General features: G+C 39.7%; 1 protein-coding gene across 1 annotated transcript; it reads left to right on the forward strand.

Moving 5' to 3' along the window:
• The first annotated feature begins 7,079 nt into the window (after window positions 1–7,079).
• Window positions 7,080–9,130, forward strand: LOC124363470 (clumping factor A-like). Its single transcript, XM_046818718.1, has 2 exons — window positions 7,080–8,812; window positions 8,965–9,130. The coding sequence occupies exons 1-2, from the start codon at window positions 7,080–7,082 to the stop codon at window positions 9,128–9,130; spliced, it is 1,899 nt and encodes a 632-aa protein (XP_046674674.1).
• Window positions 9,131–16,444: the final 7,314 nt, after the last annotated feature.

Raw genomic sequence — 16,444 nt, forward strand, 5'->3', positions numbered from 1 at the left:
TAGATAAGATTGATGTTCTCCTGGTCCAAGAGCCATACATAGTGGGTGGGAGAGTGAGGATTTCTGGATGCAGAGTTTTTCATGACCGGGAGTGGAAGAGAAGATATCTGGAGTGCAATTTTTGTGATGAATGAGAAGATCGGAGCAATCATGAATGCAGGTGAAACAAGCGGAACGTGCGTCAGTGTAAGGTTGGAACAAGGTGGAAAGTCGATGCAAGTGATTAGTCTATACTGCAGGTCATCAGAACCTATTGATGGTCATTTAACATGGTTAGTGGACATAAATTAGGAAGAAAGGAAACAAGGAAGTCTTATGTGGAGGGGATCTGAATGCGAGGTCAGGACTGTGGCGCAGTGGTTCTACAGATGAAAAAGGGTCCCAGGTAGAAGACGTTGTCTCGGCTTGGGATCTTCAGGTGCTGAACAAATTTAGTAGGTGGATGACCTTGAGAACACACAGGGAGGCAAGTCGAACATAGATGTGACGATAGCGACGAGGGATATCTCAAGCAGGATTAAAGACTGGACAGTACAGGAAGAGACCTTGAGTGACCACAGACTTATCACAATGAAGGTGATATCAGATCAGGAGAATCGGGGTAAACCAAAACGAGCAGAGACTTAGGGAACGTACTGCTTGAGGAAGGTGAACTGGACGAGATTTGACGAGGCGCTACGTAGAAGTATCGAAGACATGGAACTGGAAATGACTACAGCAGAGGTTCATGCGGAGAAAATCACGGAAATGACGTTTGAACCTGATGGAGGACCAGTTTCCCAAGGCAACTAAAGGAATGAAGAAGGTCTATTGGTGGTCGGAAGATCTGGAGAAATTACGAGTGAAGATGAGGGGGAAGAGCAGGATTTGGAGAAGAACAGGAAGGGAGGTTGACAGGAGAGCGTTTACCGGATCAAGAACAGAATACATCTGGAAATCAGGAAGCAGAAGAGGAAGATGTGGGAAAAGCTCATCGCAGACGAAGAAGGTGATCCATGGGGAAAGGTTTACAAGATCGTTGCGGAGAAGATAAAGAAGGATATCGAATTGGTCAGCCTAGAGAAGGAAGATGGAACGATGACAGAAACAGTGGAAGACACTCTACGGAGATTGATCGAAGGTCTGCTACCGGACGATAGGGAGGATGAAGACACTGAGCAACAGAGAGAAGTTAGAGGGGGGATGATGGAGGAGAGCACTGGAGCAAATGAGGAAGACTTCACGGAGGAAGAGCTGACCGCATGTGTCAAACAAATGAAAGACCGGAAGGCACCGGGATATGACGGAATAAAGGGCGAAGTCGTCAAGAGGATGTACGGACGAATCAAAGGTACGCTGCTGAACTTGTACAAACAAGATGCTGAGAGAAGGCAGGTTTCCGGACGTCTGGAAGAAAGGAATAGTGAAAAGTATTCTTGAAAAGCGAAGATAAAGACCCGAGCAAAGTCAAATCCTACAGGCCGGTGACCCTCCTACCCGTGTTGGGAAAGTTAGGGGAAAGACTGGTCGTGAAGAGGATGAAGGATTGGATGGAGAGAGAAAATAGGACGAATGCTGCTCAGTATGGTTTCACGGAAGGTGTGGGAACAGTCGATGCATTGCTGGACATGAGAAGAGAGGTAGAAGAATCTGAGGAAAAATACGTCGTTGGATTGTTCCTGGACATCTCCGGAGCGTTCGACTCCGCTTGGTGGCCAGAGATCCTGAGGGTGATTGGTAAGATGGGGCGGTGCCCCCAACAACATCTACCGTCTGGTGAGGGGACTACTTTAGGAGGGAGGACAGTGACGCTGAGAGCTGGCAACGGTGAGGTGAGCAAGAGCATCACAAAAGGCTGCCCCCAAGGATCAGTGGTGGGCCCTCTGTTCTGGAATGTCCTGTTCGATGGGTTCCTACGGCTGCCATTTGGGGAGGGTATTTCGGCGAGAGCTTATGCGGATGACGGACTGCTGCTGGTGAAGTCCAACATGAGCCCAGACCTCATGGGGAAGGCGACAAGAGCCCTAGAGCTTATTACAGGATGGGGAGAAGAAAGGAAGATGACGTTCTCGAAGGAGAAGACTGTGATGGTATTACTCAAAGGAAAGTTAGTTGAAAGGTTTATCCGTGTGAACATGGGAGATGTGACAATCCGGTGCTCGAACGAGACAAAATATCTAGGAGTAGTAGTGGGAAGCAGGATGAAGTTTGCAGGGCATTATGACCAGTGATCGGACAAGGCTATGAAAGCCTTTGGAAAATTGAATGGACTGGCAAAAAAAATCATGGAATGAAGTGTGAAAAACTTAAGGAGACTGTACATCGGAGCGCTGGAGCCATGGTCCTGTACGGCTGTGAAATGTGGGGGCAAAGAATGAGAGGACGAGGAGAGAGGTCGAAGCTGATGAGCTTGCAGAGGAAGATGCTATTGGGAGTGATCAAGGTTACAGCACAATATCCCACGAAGCTGTGAGAGTGATTGCCGGAGTGATCCCCGCTAGACCTGATGGTAGAAGAAAGAATCAAGCGAAGAGGGACAAGGAGGAAGGGTTAGACAGCGGGGAGAAGCAGGGGGATTAGAAGAGAAGAAACACTTGACGAATGGCAGAGGTTGTGGGAAAGAAGCACTAAAGGAAGAGAGACATTTGCGTTCGTCCCGGAAATGTGAGGATCAGGAAGAAGGTGCACTGGGAGACGGACCACTACACCACACAGTTCGTGAGTGGACATGGCAACTTTAAGGCCAAACTGAAGAGCTTTAACCTCGTGGAAGATGACCGCTGCACCCACTGCGGAGAGCTGGAGACATCTCAGCATGTGCTGATGGAGTGCTGGTTCTACGAAGAAGAACGGAGAGATTTGAAGGAACTCCTCCGACGGAAGATGTGGGCTTGGGAAAAGATAAACTTTCTTAGAAGTAAAGTATCAGCACTGGAGTTTTCACGTATGTGTAGACGGATAGGGAGTAAAGAAGCATGACCTAGAAAATGCCGGAAGACAGCAAGCAGCTTGAAGAGGAGCAGAAGAACATAGGCTGATAAAAACAAAACGAAAGAAGAATTCAAAATTCCGATGATCCTAGTACATAAGTGCTAGGTGAGGGGAGAGAGTTGTGTTGGATAGGCACAACAAGAGTGCCCGGAAGAGGATCAAGAGTAATCAAGAGGAACTCAGGAAAGCGGCCTGGTGAATAAGTCTCCGACTTAAAACCAGGGGTGGAGGAGGGACCGCTGGGCTTCGGCCAACCACCTCTCTCTCTCTCTCTCTCTCGATCTCTCTCTCTCTCTCTGTTATAATATGATATTATAATATGATAAGGCATGACAGAGATGGAAAAAAAGGAGGTGGCATAGCTGTGTACCTTAGAAGTAATCTTAATTATAGAATAATAGCCTCATCCGACTCTAAATATAGTAAACAAATAGAGAATATTATGTTAGAAGTTACGTGTGTTTGGAGATTGTTGTTATGTGCAGTATATCGCCCCCTAAAAGCATCTGGAATAGCCGAGCTGTTTGATATTGTATCTAATTTGTTGCCCAAACATGATCATTTATTTATGTTGTTAGAAGATTATAATACAGATCTCAGCTCTAATAGAATTTTTGCTGACAGAACCGCATTGCTGAATCATGTCGAAACTCTTAATTTAAATATTTTACCACTGAATTCAACCTAGCATTTACCTAATAGCGATACACTGTTTGACTTAATTGTAGTAAATGATGTAAATAAGGTAAAAAAGCATGGACAGTTTGCTGTTTCAGAGATTTATTACCATGAATTAATTTATGTAGGATTAAAATTTAAGAATTAAGTTAAATTTAAATAAAAACAAATTAGTTATAAGAGATTTTAAGCATGCGTATAGTGTTAATAAAAAAAATCAATGTTTAAATACGGATTGGCGCAATGTATATAGTAGTAATAGTATTGATGAAATGGTAAATATGGTTGAGGAGAGATTGTTGGAATTATTTAATAAATTTGTACCTTAGCGAGTTATCCGTGAGAAAAGAAAGCCTTGTCCTTGGATATATGATGAACTGAAAGAGTTAATTGGACAAAGAGACTCTAAATACAAGCGTTATATTAGAACAAAAAATGTGGGGGACGGGGAAGAGTACAGAAAGTTGAGAAATAGTCTTAAGAGGTTACAGAGAGATGCGAGGAATCGACATTTTAGTTTGTTACTAGAGGAACAAATTGGTCAAAGACTTATGGAAAATTTTAAATAGTCGGGGTACTGGTAAGGAACAGAGACATATTCAGACCCTATTGTAAATATCAATGACTTTAATAATTATTTTTGTGGTGTTAATAATGGTATAGGCAATAACCTGATTGAATATTATAGGAATAAGAGAGAACCAAGAGAGCCTCAGAATAATTTTGTGTTTACCAATGTTACGGTAGAATTAATTTATATTGAGATTAAAAATATTTCCTCCAGTGCAGTGGGAAATGATGGTTTACCATTAAAATTCATCAAATTGGTGTATGATGAAATAAAACATGTGTTATGTTACATTTTTAACTATTCACTTAATAATATTGTTTATCCTATTCAGTGGAAGAGAGCATTAATTCTGCCATTACCAAAGATTGATAATCGTTTAGAATTCTTGATAAGCTTGTGTAAAAACAGGTTAGCGCATATGTAATGTAAATAGTATCCTGTTCAAATACCAGTCTGGTTATCGATCTGTATACAGCACTCAAACTGCCCTGATAAGAGTAACAGATGATATCAGACGAGCCTTGGATCAAAGGAAGTTAACAATATTGATGCTCTTGGACTTTAGTCGAGCTTTCGAGTGTGTCAACTATAGGCTACTATTGTCTGCACTCGAATCCTATGATTTTGATGACACAGTTCTTAAATGGTTTTCCTCTTATTTAGTAGATAGAGTTCAAAGAGTTAAAACTCAAAGTGGTGTACTGTCCGAATGCACGTGTAACCCTGTAGGGGTGCCTCAGAGTTAACAATGTCCGCAATGTTATTTAGTTTGTATATAAATAGAATATATGAACCAATTACTTTCTGTAAGACGATGTTATATGCTGATGACAAGCAATTGTACACACACTGTCAGTTGGATGAAATTAATATCGCTGTTGACCGCCTAAACGCTGATCTGACAATGTTGTATAAGTGGTGCACTGACCTTGGGCTAAGCCTGAATGCAGCTAAATGCAAACCGATAATATTAGGAACACCTCGTCTTTCATCTAATGTTAACTTAATTGAGATTTTGCATGTAACAATAAATTTGACTATTCCAATGCCGTATTTTGTGATATAAGCAATGAACAACTGCAAAGGCTACAAAGGGCACAAAATGCATGTATTCGTTATATCTTCAATTTACCAATAGATGTGCATATTACTGTTTATTTTAAAGAGCTATGTTGGCTATAGATAAATGAAAGAATTGAGTACAGTGTTCTATTACAGATGTATAAAATTCTGATGTTTGAGAAACCAGATTATTTATTCCATCAATATATAATGATGAACCATGTGCATGGTAGGGAAACAAGATTTGGTAACATGACTTTACAATTTCCAATTCATAGAACTGTAACATATAATAAATCTTATCATGTAAGGAGTATAAGGTTATTAAACAACTTAGATGACAGTATTAAATATGTTCCTAGTGTTTCTTTGTTAAAAAAAGGGTTAAAGAATCATTTGTTGGCTAGATATGAGTAATTACTACATCATTCTGTAAATATAATATATGTGATTAATTAAATTTAACTTAGATTACCATGTAAATAATTGTTCTGTGTTGTTTTCTTTTCGTTTATTGTAAATTAAAAGGAATATTTTTATTAAACTGTTTATCATGCATGTTTAAATGCATGTGATTTAGTAAAATGTTTGCGGTGTTTAGGTTAGTTCGAGAGGAATATTGATTGCATGTAATACTTGAATTTTATCTCTAATATGTATTGTTGACTGTGCAATGATTAAAAAAAATAAAAATATTTATTTATTATTAATAATACTTATAAATTATAATATAATTGTGTACTACAGGAATAAATTTGTAACAGGCATGCAATGTGAGAAGGCATAGTCAGAAAAGTGAGTTATAATGGAAAATTGCTTGTGTACAAGTAACACACGTTTTTGCCACAACGACTGTAATGAATGATAAAATTGTAAAATGTTTGGGGCCGTGTCCTGGCCGAAGAGTGGACCTTTGGTCTAAGCCAGGGCAGGTAAAATAAAGAAATTGTCAAATTCTCTCTCTATCTCTCTCTCACTCACTCACTTTCTGTCTCTCTCGTTAAGAAATTGATCGTTCAAGCCAAACAACCAAGAAATTTATGGAGGGAGAAGACTGTAAGTTAAAAATACTAGAGTAATGTGATGTTTTGAACAAAGGGAGCATCTTAACTAAGTGTGGCCGAAACGCAGCCACGACCTGAAGCAGACCCATCGCGCAATCCGAAAACGTATTGAATAATGTCTTCTTCAGTGACAGCCCGTAATGTAAAATTAGTCTGTTGTCATAGTCGTTCACAAGCAGATTCCCAGCAGCATTTATCTTATTACAAAACATTTCGCCCCACTCCTGAAAAAATATGTTAAAATCATAAGCAACAGTTTTACAAAAGTTTGGTCGATAACAGTGTTGCTATACTCGTATGCAAATATTATTAGTAGGGGAGGCGTCTTTTATGTCAACCCTGCCTGCCAGTTTATTGATCAACCCCCAAAATCATGTAGGATAGCTTGTTTCAGCCAGTTTAACCCTGTAATAATCCCTCTTAGCTCTTTGGACAATTTACTTAGATTATGTCTGTATTTATTACAGTTACGTTTTAATTCTGCATTGAAAGGTTGATTTTTTAGATTCTTACTTAATAACACGAATTGATTTACCAGACCCAATAATACCCAAGGTTTTATGTTTTTATTCCTAGTAGATCAACCTTTCATGGGTTTTTAGGCACTTGCTATCAAATTATTTACAGAACTGTAAAATATATTAAATGATTCATTCATAACCAAATTACAGGTTCCTTATCCAAGTTAATGAGGTTGTTAACAAACTCTGGTCGAAGTAGTCACGTTTATCAGTATGACAATAGTGAGGAGTAGTGAGTTGGTCAGTGACAGCAGTGCTGATAATATTGAGGGCAGTGGAGTAGTGGTCAGTGACAGCAGTGCTGATAATAGTGAGGGCAGTGGAGTAGTGGTCAGTGACAGCAGTGCTGATAATAGTGAGGGCAGTGGAGTAGTGGTCAGTGACAGCAGTGCTGATAATAGTGAGGGCAGTGGAGTAGTGGTCAGTGACAGCAGTGCTGATAATAGTGAGGGCAGTGGAGTAGTGGTCAGTGACAGCAGTGCTGATAATATTGAGGGCAGTGGAGTAGTGGTCAGTGACAGCAGTGCTGATAATAGTGAGGGCAGTGGAGTAGTGGTCAGTGACAGCAGTGCTGATAATAGTGAGGGCAGTGGAGTAGTGGTCAGTGACAGCAGTGCTGATAATATTGAGGGCAGTGGAGTAGTGGTCAGTGACAGCAGTGCTGATAATAGTGAGGGCAGTGGAGTAGTGGTCAGTGACAGCAGTGCTGATAATAGTGAGGGCAGTGGAGTAGTGGTCAGTGACAGCAGTGCTGATAATATTGAGGGCAGTGGAGTAGTGGTCAGTGACAGCAGTGCTGATAATAGTGAGGGCAGTGGAGTAGTGGTCAGTGACAGCAGTGCTGAAAATAGTGAGGGCAGTGGAGTAGTGGTCAGTGACAGCAGTGCTGATAATATTGAGGGCAGTGGAGTAGTGGTCAGTGACAGCAGTGCTGATAATATTGAGGGCAGTGGAGTAGTGGTCAGTGACAGCAGTGCTGATAATAGTGAGGGCAGTGGAGTAGTGGTCAGTGACAGCAGTGCTGATAATATTGAGGGCAGTGGAGTAGTGGTCAGTGACAGCAGTGCTGATAATATTGAGGGCAGTGGAGTAGTGGTCAGTGACAGCAGTGCTGATAATAGTGAGGGCAGTGGAGTAGTGGTCAGTGACAGCAGTGCTGATAATAGTGAGGGCAGTGGAGTAGTGGTCAGTGACAGCAGTGCTGATAATAGTGAGGGCAGTGGAGTAGTGGTCAGTGACAGCAGTGGTGAAAATAGTGAGGGCAGTGGAGTAGTGGTCAGTGACAGCAGTGCTGATAATATTGAGGGCAGTGGAGTAGTGGTCAGTGACAGCAGTGCTGATAATATTGAGGGCAGTGGAGTAGTGGTCAGTGACAGCAGTGCTGATAATAGTGAGGGCAGTGGAGTAGTGGTCAGTGACAGCAGTGCTGATAATAGTGAGGGCAGTGGAGTAGTGGTCAGTGACAGCAGTGCTGATAATATTGAGGGCAGTGGAGTAGTGGTCAGTGACAGCAGTGCTGAAAATAGTGAGGGCAGTGGAGTAGTGGTCAGTGACAGCAGTGCTGATAATATTGAGGGCAGTGGAGTAGTGGTCAGTGACAGCAGTGCTGATAATATTGAGGGCAGTGGAGTAGTGGTCAGTGACAGCAGTGCTGATAATAGTGAGGGCAGTGGAGTAGTGGTCAGTGACAGCAGTGCTGATAATATTGAGGGCAGTGGAGTAGTGGTCAGTGACAGCAGTGCTGATAATATTGAGGGCAGTGGAGTAGTGGTCAGTGACAGCAGTGCTGATAATAGTGAGGGCAGTGGAGTAGTGGTCAGTGACAGCAGTGCTGATAATAGTGAGGGCAGTGGAGTAGTGGTCAGTGGCAGCAGTGCTGATAATAGTGAGGGCAGTGGAGTAGTGGTCAGTGTGACAGCAGTGCTGATAATAGTGAGGGCAGTGGAGTAGTGGTCAGTGGCAGCAGTGCTGATAATAGTGAGGGCAGTGGAGTAGTAGTCAGTGACAGCAGTGCTGATAATATTGAGGGCAGTTGAGTAGTGGTCAGTAGCAGCAGTGCTGATAATAGTGAGAGCAGTGGAGTAGTGGTTTGTGACAGCAGTGCTGATAATATTGAGGGCAGTGGAGTAGTGGTCAGTGACAGCAGTGCTGATAATAGTGAGGGCAGTGGAGTAGTGGTCAGTGACAGCAGTGGTGAAAATAGTGAGGGCAGTGGAGTAGTGGACTGTGACAGCGGTGCTGATAATAGTGCGGCCGTGGAGTAGTGGTCAGTGACAGCAGTGGTGAAAATAGTGAGGGCAGTGGAGTAGTGGACTGTGACAGCGGTGCTGATAATAGTGCGGCCGTGGAGTAGTGGTCTGTGACAGCGGTGTACAGTACGGCCCCTCTGACATCATTATCACCATATCTAACAAATATATGGTCAAGACACGCCGCGCTACAATCAGTCTGTCTAGTGGGTTTGTCAACACATAGCACAAGTTCCGCTCCAAGTATACAAATCAAATACCAGTCAGTCAACGGTTATGGTTTAAGAGGTATTTACTTTTGTAACGTGTCTGATGGAGATAGCCTTGCTATCGAATATAATATCGGCCTCACAAAAATAAAAAGTACTGGTAGGCGTGTTCTAAATGTACTGTTTAAGTTAAGAATAGCCAATACAAGCTCCATCTTCATCAAGTAAATATATGATATATATATGATATATATGGTATATATATGAAGTCTTTGAGAAATTTGTATATTACGCTATTATGTAGAGTGTTATAATAATTCTCTGTCAAATGGCTAGAAAATGTATTGTTAAATGTAAAATCCAAACATTGTCATAAAAATCATCAAGTGAAACCTGTTTAAAAGTAGCAAATAATTTGTCGTTAATGTAAACAGCAAATACGTCGTTTTTACTGCGTCAATTCTCGGCTCACCAGTAGAAAGCTGTCCAAACGCGTAACCTCCCCCCACAGCAAGCACTCAGATAACACAATGACATCTAAATCAGTCCTATTATATTCATCTAGCTACTATTAGGTAGATTGGTAGTTCATCTATATTCTTGGAAACTGTGGATATTAGGATGAAATATTTTAAGGTTGTCCACTTAAAAACTTAAAGTATTGCATAGAAGAATCTAATTCTAAACAATGGTTGGAAACAAAATAGTTTTTAATGTTGTCGTCAACATCCATTTCCCTCTCAACAGTCCACCTGCCCAGACAGGAAAGTATAAAATAAATAAGGTACCAAAGATGTAATAAAATATTTAGTTGAAAAAAAATGGCAAAAAATAAATAAAACTTAAGATTAATTTAAATAAAATACTAATATGGCCGTATATACACATAACTAGACACACTGCTAGCCGTCCTAAGAAACTATATAGAGTGATGTTCTTGTAAGATGGTTACATTATAAATGTGCAAAATGTAACAGTTTTGTTATATTGAACTGTTCCTTAGCATATACTTTAAGAATTACGTATTTATATACAAATACATACATACATATGTACACATATAAATCGCAACGAGCAATATCAATTCTAAACTTTACTTAATTATCTATACATACTACAATAAGATACATATTATATTACTCATTATAGAATATATATTATTAGTATACAAGATCTAAAACATTCCAAGGAATGTTTTATATATATTTAAACTTATGTGTACTGTAATTTAGACATCGTAAGTGGAGTCTAAAATTTGTATAAAGTTTAATTGTTCCAAAAAAACTTAGATCAGAAGACAGATTTTTGTAACTAAGCTAAACTTATGTCAACACAAAAATAATTAAAAAATTACACATATACATACACATAACGTAAAATGTTATGCATTATTTAAGTAAAACTACAGCCTCATTAAAAATGTTTAATTTATTATTACTGACAAAAATTGATTAGATCATGGCATATGAAAAACTTTACATTGTGAGATACGAAGTTTAAACTAAATCGTGGAGTTTTTCTCTAAAAAGGATCATTTTAACAAGACAAAATTTATAATTAAAGAAAAAAATATATTTTTGATAAATAAATAAAGATAATTTAACGAAACCAAGAAAGAATTTCTTACAATAAGCACATATGTAGAACTGTGGATAAAGTTCTTATTTGAATCTAAAATTTAATCTAAATAATTTGGAATAATTTCATAAAGTACGTCTGAACAGAACATTAATTTTAAATTAGCTTATATATATACAACAAAATATTTATCAAGACACTTCTTGCAACAAAAAAATTTGTACTTTTGTATATCACAAAAATAAAATTCAATATATTAATAATAAATAATAATATAGTCTAATTAGTTGCATTTTATGAGCATTTTCAAATAAAATAAAATAACTGATAACCTTAATGTATACGCCTTTACATATATTAGACCAAGAGAAATTTTGTATCTTAATATACGAAAAATAAACTAAAATTTTTGGAGTTCCTCCATAAAATTAAACATTTAATCAATACCAATTTATACTTAAAGGAATAGTACGATCTTTAAACATTAATAAGGGAAACTTAGCAAAATTAATATAGAATTTCTCGCAATAAATATATGTGGATAAATTTAGAGGAACGTATGTAAGAAAAATATAAACCTTAACTATCATACTTGTCCAAGTCATCCAGAAGCATCGCTCTAAAAGGTGTGTCGTCCTTCTAGGGTTTAATTAGGACCTTCCCGTTGAAAAAACCGGCGTAATTGAGTTTCTTGTGGCGACCAGCTTCCTGGCTCGGCCCAACAGGGCAGCGCCTTGTTTTGAGTAGTTCTTTGATGTAACTGGGGTTTGAGGGAAGAGAAGGCATCCAGACCTCTTCTCTGTGGCAGTTTCTGCCTCTCGCCGACGATAGCAAAAACTCTCTCACACACCTGGAGAGATATGGCACTGCACAATAATCGGAGGATATGCGTGTTTATTGTAGTAGAGGCTGAAACGGTGAGCCAGCCAGTCAGTCAGTCACCTTTACTGTGGGAAGGGGGGGTGGATCCCCCACTTCTTTTAAGGTCTCTGCCGTGAAGCTTTTACCGTGCGTCAACAAGGGTCAGAGCTCTAGTAGCTTTCGCTACTTGTCAGTGGTGTAGTGCAGTTTAGTGGTAGTGTTGAAGTAATTTAGTCTTCTATTGGAAGACGAAGTTGGGGGACCTCCTGGGCACGAAGTTGTAGTATATGTTCTCACGGCGAGGACTCTACGGAATGTTTAAGAGTTTATGTTAGTCTATCCACGAAGCTCCTGATGGTGGGGACGTTGGACGATGCTATGACGACGGTGTTACTCACGAACTAGGGCGACCCAGTGGCCCGCCGGAGACACATGCTCTGGACTGCACTCTCCGGGTGGACTTGCAGGTGAGATGGTACCATGCTGGGGCCGCGTAGGTTAACACTGGCCGTATCAGAGCCGTGTAGAGCAGGACCTTCGTCCTGGTCGATAGCGTCGTAGAGTTGAGCAGGGGGCCGATCATGGCGAAGCCCTGCCTCGCTAGACCTCTTGACGTGGGGAGTGAAGGTCAGTCGGGTGTCCAAGAGTACCCCCAGGTACTTGACATTCGTCATCCAAGGGATGCTGTCCCCGTTGAGTGACAGGTGTCGGCCGTCAGCTTGCCTCCTTGCCCTCGTGAAGTTGATCGCCTCAAACAGAGACGTCACTTTTGTTGTAGGGTACGAATTGTCGTACCCTACAACAAGTTTTACCCTACAAGTTTTCTAATCAGTTGTCCGATCTTCGATGTGTGACGAGTGCTTATCAGACACTCCCTCACTTATCTAATACAAGCCTGGACCTGTCCAGACAACGTATTTATTTTGCCTAAAAATAATTGATTTTGTAAATGTTGTGAATTGTTTTGTTGACACTATTTATTTTATTATGTCCGGGAAATGCGGAAGGTGTAACTTTGACATTATTTCTGGTAATTTTACCGCAAAGTGTGTAAATTTTAAACTGTCATATCATGCCGCGTGTACTCCTGCCGGTTCTCAGGCCTTCGCCAAAAGTAAGAACAAAAGATCGAGGTGCGATTCCTGCAAGGAAGGTTCTGCTTCTCTGGGCAGGTACGACCCGTGTGACGACATGATCAATCATCGACGCCCTGACCACAATTAAGAGTGATATGAGTTCAGTGAACGAAAATATTGATAAAAAACATAGCTCCGTGCAGCTATCGACACGTTGACGGGTGAATTGAAAGTCTTGAACACGAAAATTCAATCAATTGAACAAGAGCAGGAAGGGCTCAAATCTGGGTGTACATAGAAAGAGCGGACGAACTTGACGCTGACCGGCTGAGTCCGAAATCTGAAGCATCAGCTCCGAAGCGTAGAACGGCATTCACACTGCACCAATGTCGAGGTATTGGGTATGCCACATTCTCAGGGAGAATACGGCTACGCTGTCTTGCAGAGGGCGGCAGCAGTTCAATAACTTTAGTTACGCCCGATTGCCCTAAGCAGACGATTCCCCTTATCTGGCAAGTTCAGGGTAGAATCTCTGAGTGTAATGAGATGGCGTTGTTACTAGCATCAGTTGTTATGACTGATTACCTCAATTCTTAGCCTTATTTTATTAACTTCAGTTAACTCTCCGCAGTAGCGTAGCTACCTTGGGTGGCACCCGGTGCGGAAGTTGGTGGTGTCACCCCATCGAAAGTATAAAGCAATAAATTGTATACGTTAAAGGTCAAGGATCATTTATTATTTATAATATTGAAGAAATAGCAAAACAATAATAACTAAGACAGAAAAGGAATTGTTATACAATTAACATGTTTTTCTAGCTTTGACAGCTGCAAACTCAGCAATAACTTTATCGAAATTTATATTTTGTACTGATGGCTAATATAGAATAATACACGTTTAACAATTCACGTCAACCAAATACAACACACTTCACAAAAAAGTGAGAAATGTTGTAACAGAAACGTCAGAGATCGCGAGTATGGGACGGGGAATCCCCGAATTATACATAGAGCTGAGCTAGTGCTAGTGGAGGAATCTCCGAAAAGGAAATTTTTTTGCTAGCTATTTATTTTTTGTTTGTTTATACATTATTCTTAAAGTTGAGGGTGGGTGTCACCCCAAAAAAGGTGACACCCGGTGCGGCCCGCCCCCCCCCTTTGCTATGCCACTGAGTCTAGGTATGATGATGAGCCCAACCACCCCAGTTCCAACGTTGGTACTTATTGGTTGAGCGTTAGCGAAGACTATAGTTCAGGGTTTAGAAAAATTTAACTTCGGTCTTTCTGTCCGCACATTATCTACAAAACTAACTGACATATAGGCTTGAAATTGTACACGAAGTTTTATTTCAAACATTGAATTCGATGATGGTCTAGGCTATGTCATTATGTCGGGTTGAGCGTTAATGAATTTGTATATTGGTCTTATGGGTAACCATGATGGCGACGAGATCAATAAATACATTTGTAAACAAACTCCAGGACGCATATAGGAGATTTTTTTAATGTGATATAATAAGTGTAGTGTAACTATCCGATACATATATCATTCTATGGTGACTTGGTGTGTAGGCTTTTAGTATTCACACGCTGATATGATACAAAATCTATTGAACAAAATATATGAGTGTGTTTGTGGCAAGATATCTCGGGGAAGGGTTTCGTTCGAAAACTTTTAATTACGAATGGAACTCTACCTCTACATAGACAAGAATGAGTTCTACGTTGGTGCGTGTCCAACCATGGATTTTGTCTGAGCTTCGTATAAGCTATCACTCAGTTGTTTGACATAATTTCTCTTTTGATTGCCGTGAGATGTACAAATTACTTTACCGTATGATCGTCTGTCGTTCCAACCATGGAATTTGTCTGAGCTTCGTATAAGCTATCACTCAGTTGTTTGACATGATTTCTCTTTTGATTGCCGTGAGATGTACAAATTACTTTACCGTATGATCGTCTGTCGTTCCAACCATGGAATTTGTCTGAGCTTCGTATAAGCTATCACTCAGTTGTTAGACATAATTTCTCTTTTGATTGCCGTGAGATGTACAAATTACTTTACCGTATGATCGTCTGTCGTTCCAACCATGGAATTTGTCTGAGCTTCGTATAAGCTATCACTCAGTTGTTAGACATAATTTCTCTTTTGATTGCCGTGAGATGTACAAATTACTTTACCGTATGATCGTCTGTCGTTCTATACGTCAATAACGAAATGAACTTGATACTTGAAACTTTGTATTGAACCTTAGAGAAACCTGTTACATGACATATGTGATTTATTTGCATATAATCGTAACGGTATGGTCATATTATAGGGCCGCCTAGAGGGAGGGGGAGCAAAAGATGCAACCTGCCCGGGGCTACAAAGTGAGGGGCTCCATATGTAACATAAACATGACCGAAAATATTTGCATTTTTCGCATTTGAGTACTTTGAAAATGTTCTTTTGTTTAATGCAAGAGAAATTAATACTGCAGGTTCTTGGTAATGTGTGGTGGATAAGGCTTTGTTATAGTAATTTGTCCTGAGACCGTGGAGCCAGTAGTTATTTAGTCCCTTCCCTTTCCCTTTTTTTGCTCCAGCGCTCAACTTTGACTACTCAGACTGATGTGACTTGTCTGTGACCTTTATCTACTAATGCGTCAAGTAAGTGAAATCCTCATTTAGCTAATAAAAGATCGAATAGTTTTATATTCTAGACTTATGTTTATTGGGGATACACTGAAAACTTGCATACCTTTAGAAAGGCGAAATAAGTGTTTTGTTTGTTCTTGTGACCAGTAACTCAGTCTCCATGAGGAAATGAACAATTCTCAGTGTGTATGACATTCATGTTATTATCATGTTATAATTTTAAGTGTACTCATTAATAATTTTTGTGAGTTACAACTGAGTATTAACATATAAACATAACTTTTTTAGCATCTGGGCAATCTGAATATTATTTTAATTTCACTGGAAGACAGGAGGCATTAAAAAAATTTCCTTCCTGAAAAAATGGTGAAACGTTTTGGAAGTTGTTGGCAATCTTGTTATTTTTGGGGAAACAGAAATTTATTGTTAAGTGGAGTACATTTTAAGAGCGATGAAAACCGTCCAATTAGTAAGAAGGTGCAATGTTTTTATTGGTGAACACCTTAAAAATACCAAGAAAAATAAATTAAAAAATCAAATAGAAGACTTCTTGGAGGTTTCAAAGTATATGCTGATAAAATAGTAAATTCAATGTTTGAGTAAATCAGATCTTGCTCGTTACCACATCATAATCGAAAATGGAACACTAGATGTGTGTCATAAAGAGATGTTAGATTATATTTTACGTTTTACTTATCAAGGGAAGTGAAAAGCATAGAAATTAGATGAAATATTTTCAAAATTGACTAATTTTGAAGGCAAGATGAGTTGAAATAACGGATAAAATAAAATGAGTTCTGAATGAATTTTGACTGGTTTCGAACTTATATTGAGATGACGGGTATGACAATACCTCTAACATGTGTGGGTATTTTAGAGGTGTAAAAATGAACATTTCAAAGAAACTCCTTGGCATATTTCTCACCTTGCTGTTAGCTATTCACTCTTAGATTTTAGTAGTAAACA

This window comes from Homalodisca vitripennis, chromosome 5 (assembly GCF_021130785.1).
Source record: "Homalodisca vitripennis isolate AUS2020 chromosome 5, UT_GWSS_2.1, whole genome shotgun sequence".
Lineage (NCBI taxonomy): Eukaryota > Metazoa > Arthropoda > Insecta > Hemiptera > Cicadellidae > Homalodisca > Homalodisca vitripennis.

What these genes read in the sequence shown, in the direction of transcription:
- LOC124363470 (XM_046818718.1), top strand. Translation starts at nt 7,080, where the DNA reads ATGACAATAGTGAGGAGTAGTGAGTTGGTCAGTGACAGCAGTGCTGAT. An exon ending in ATAATAGTGAGGGCAGTGGA is followed by an intron (nt 8,813 to 8,964) that starts GTAGTGGTCAGT and finishes GGTTTGTGACAG; the next exon opens with CAGTGCTGATAATATTGAGG.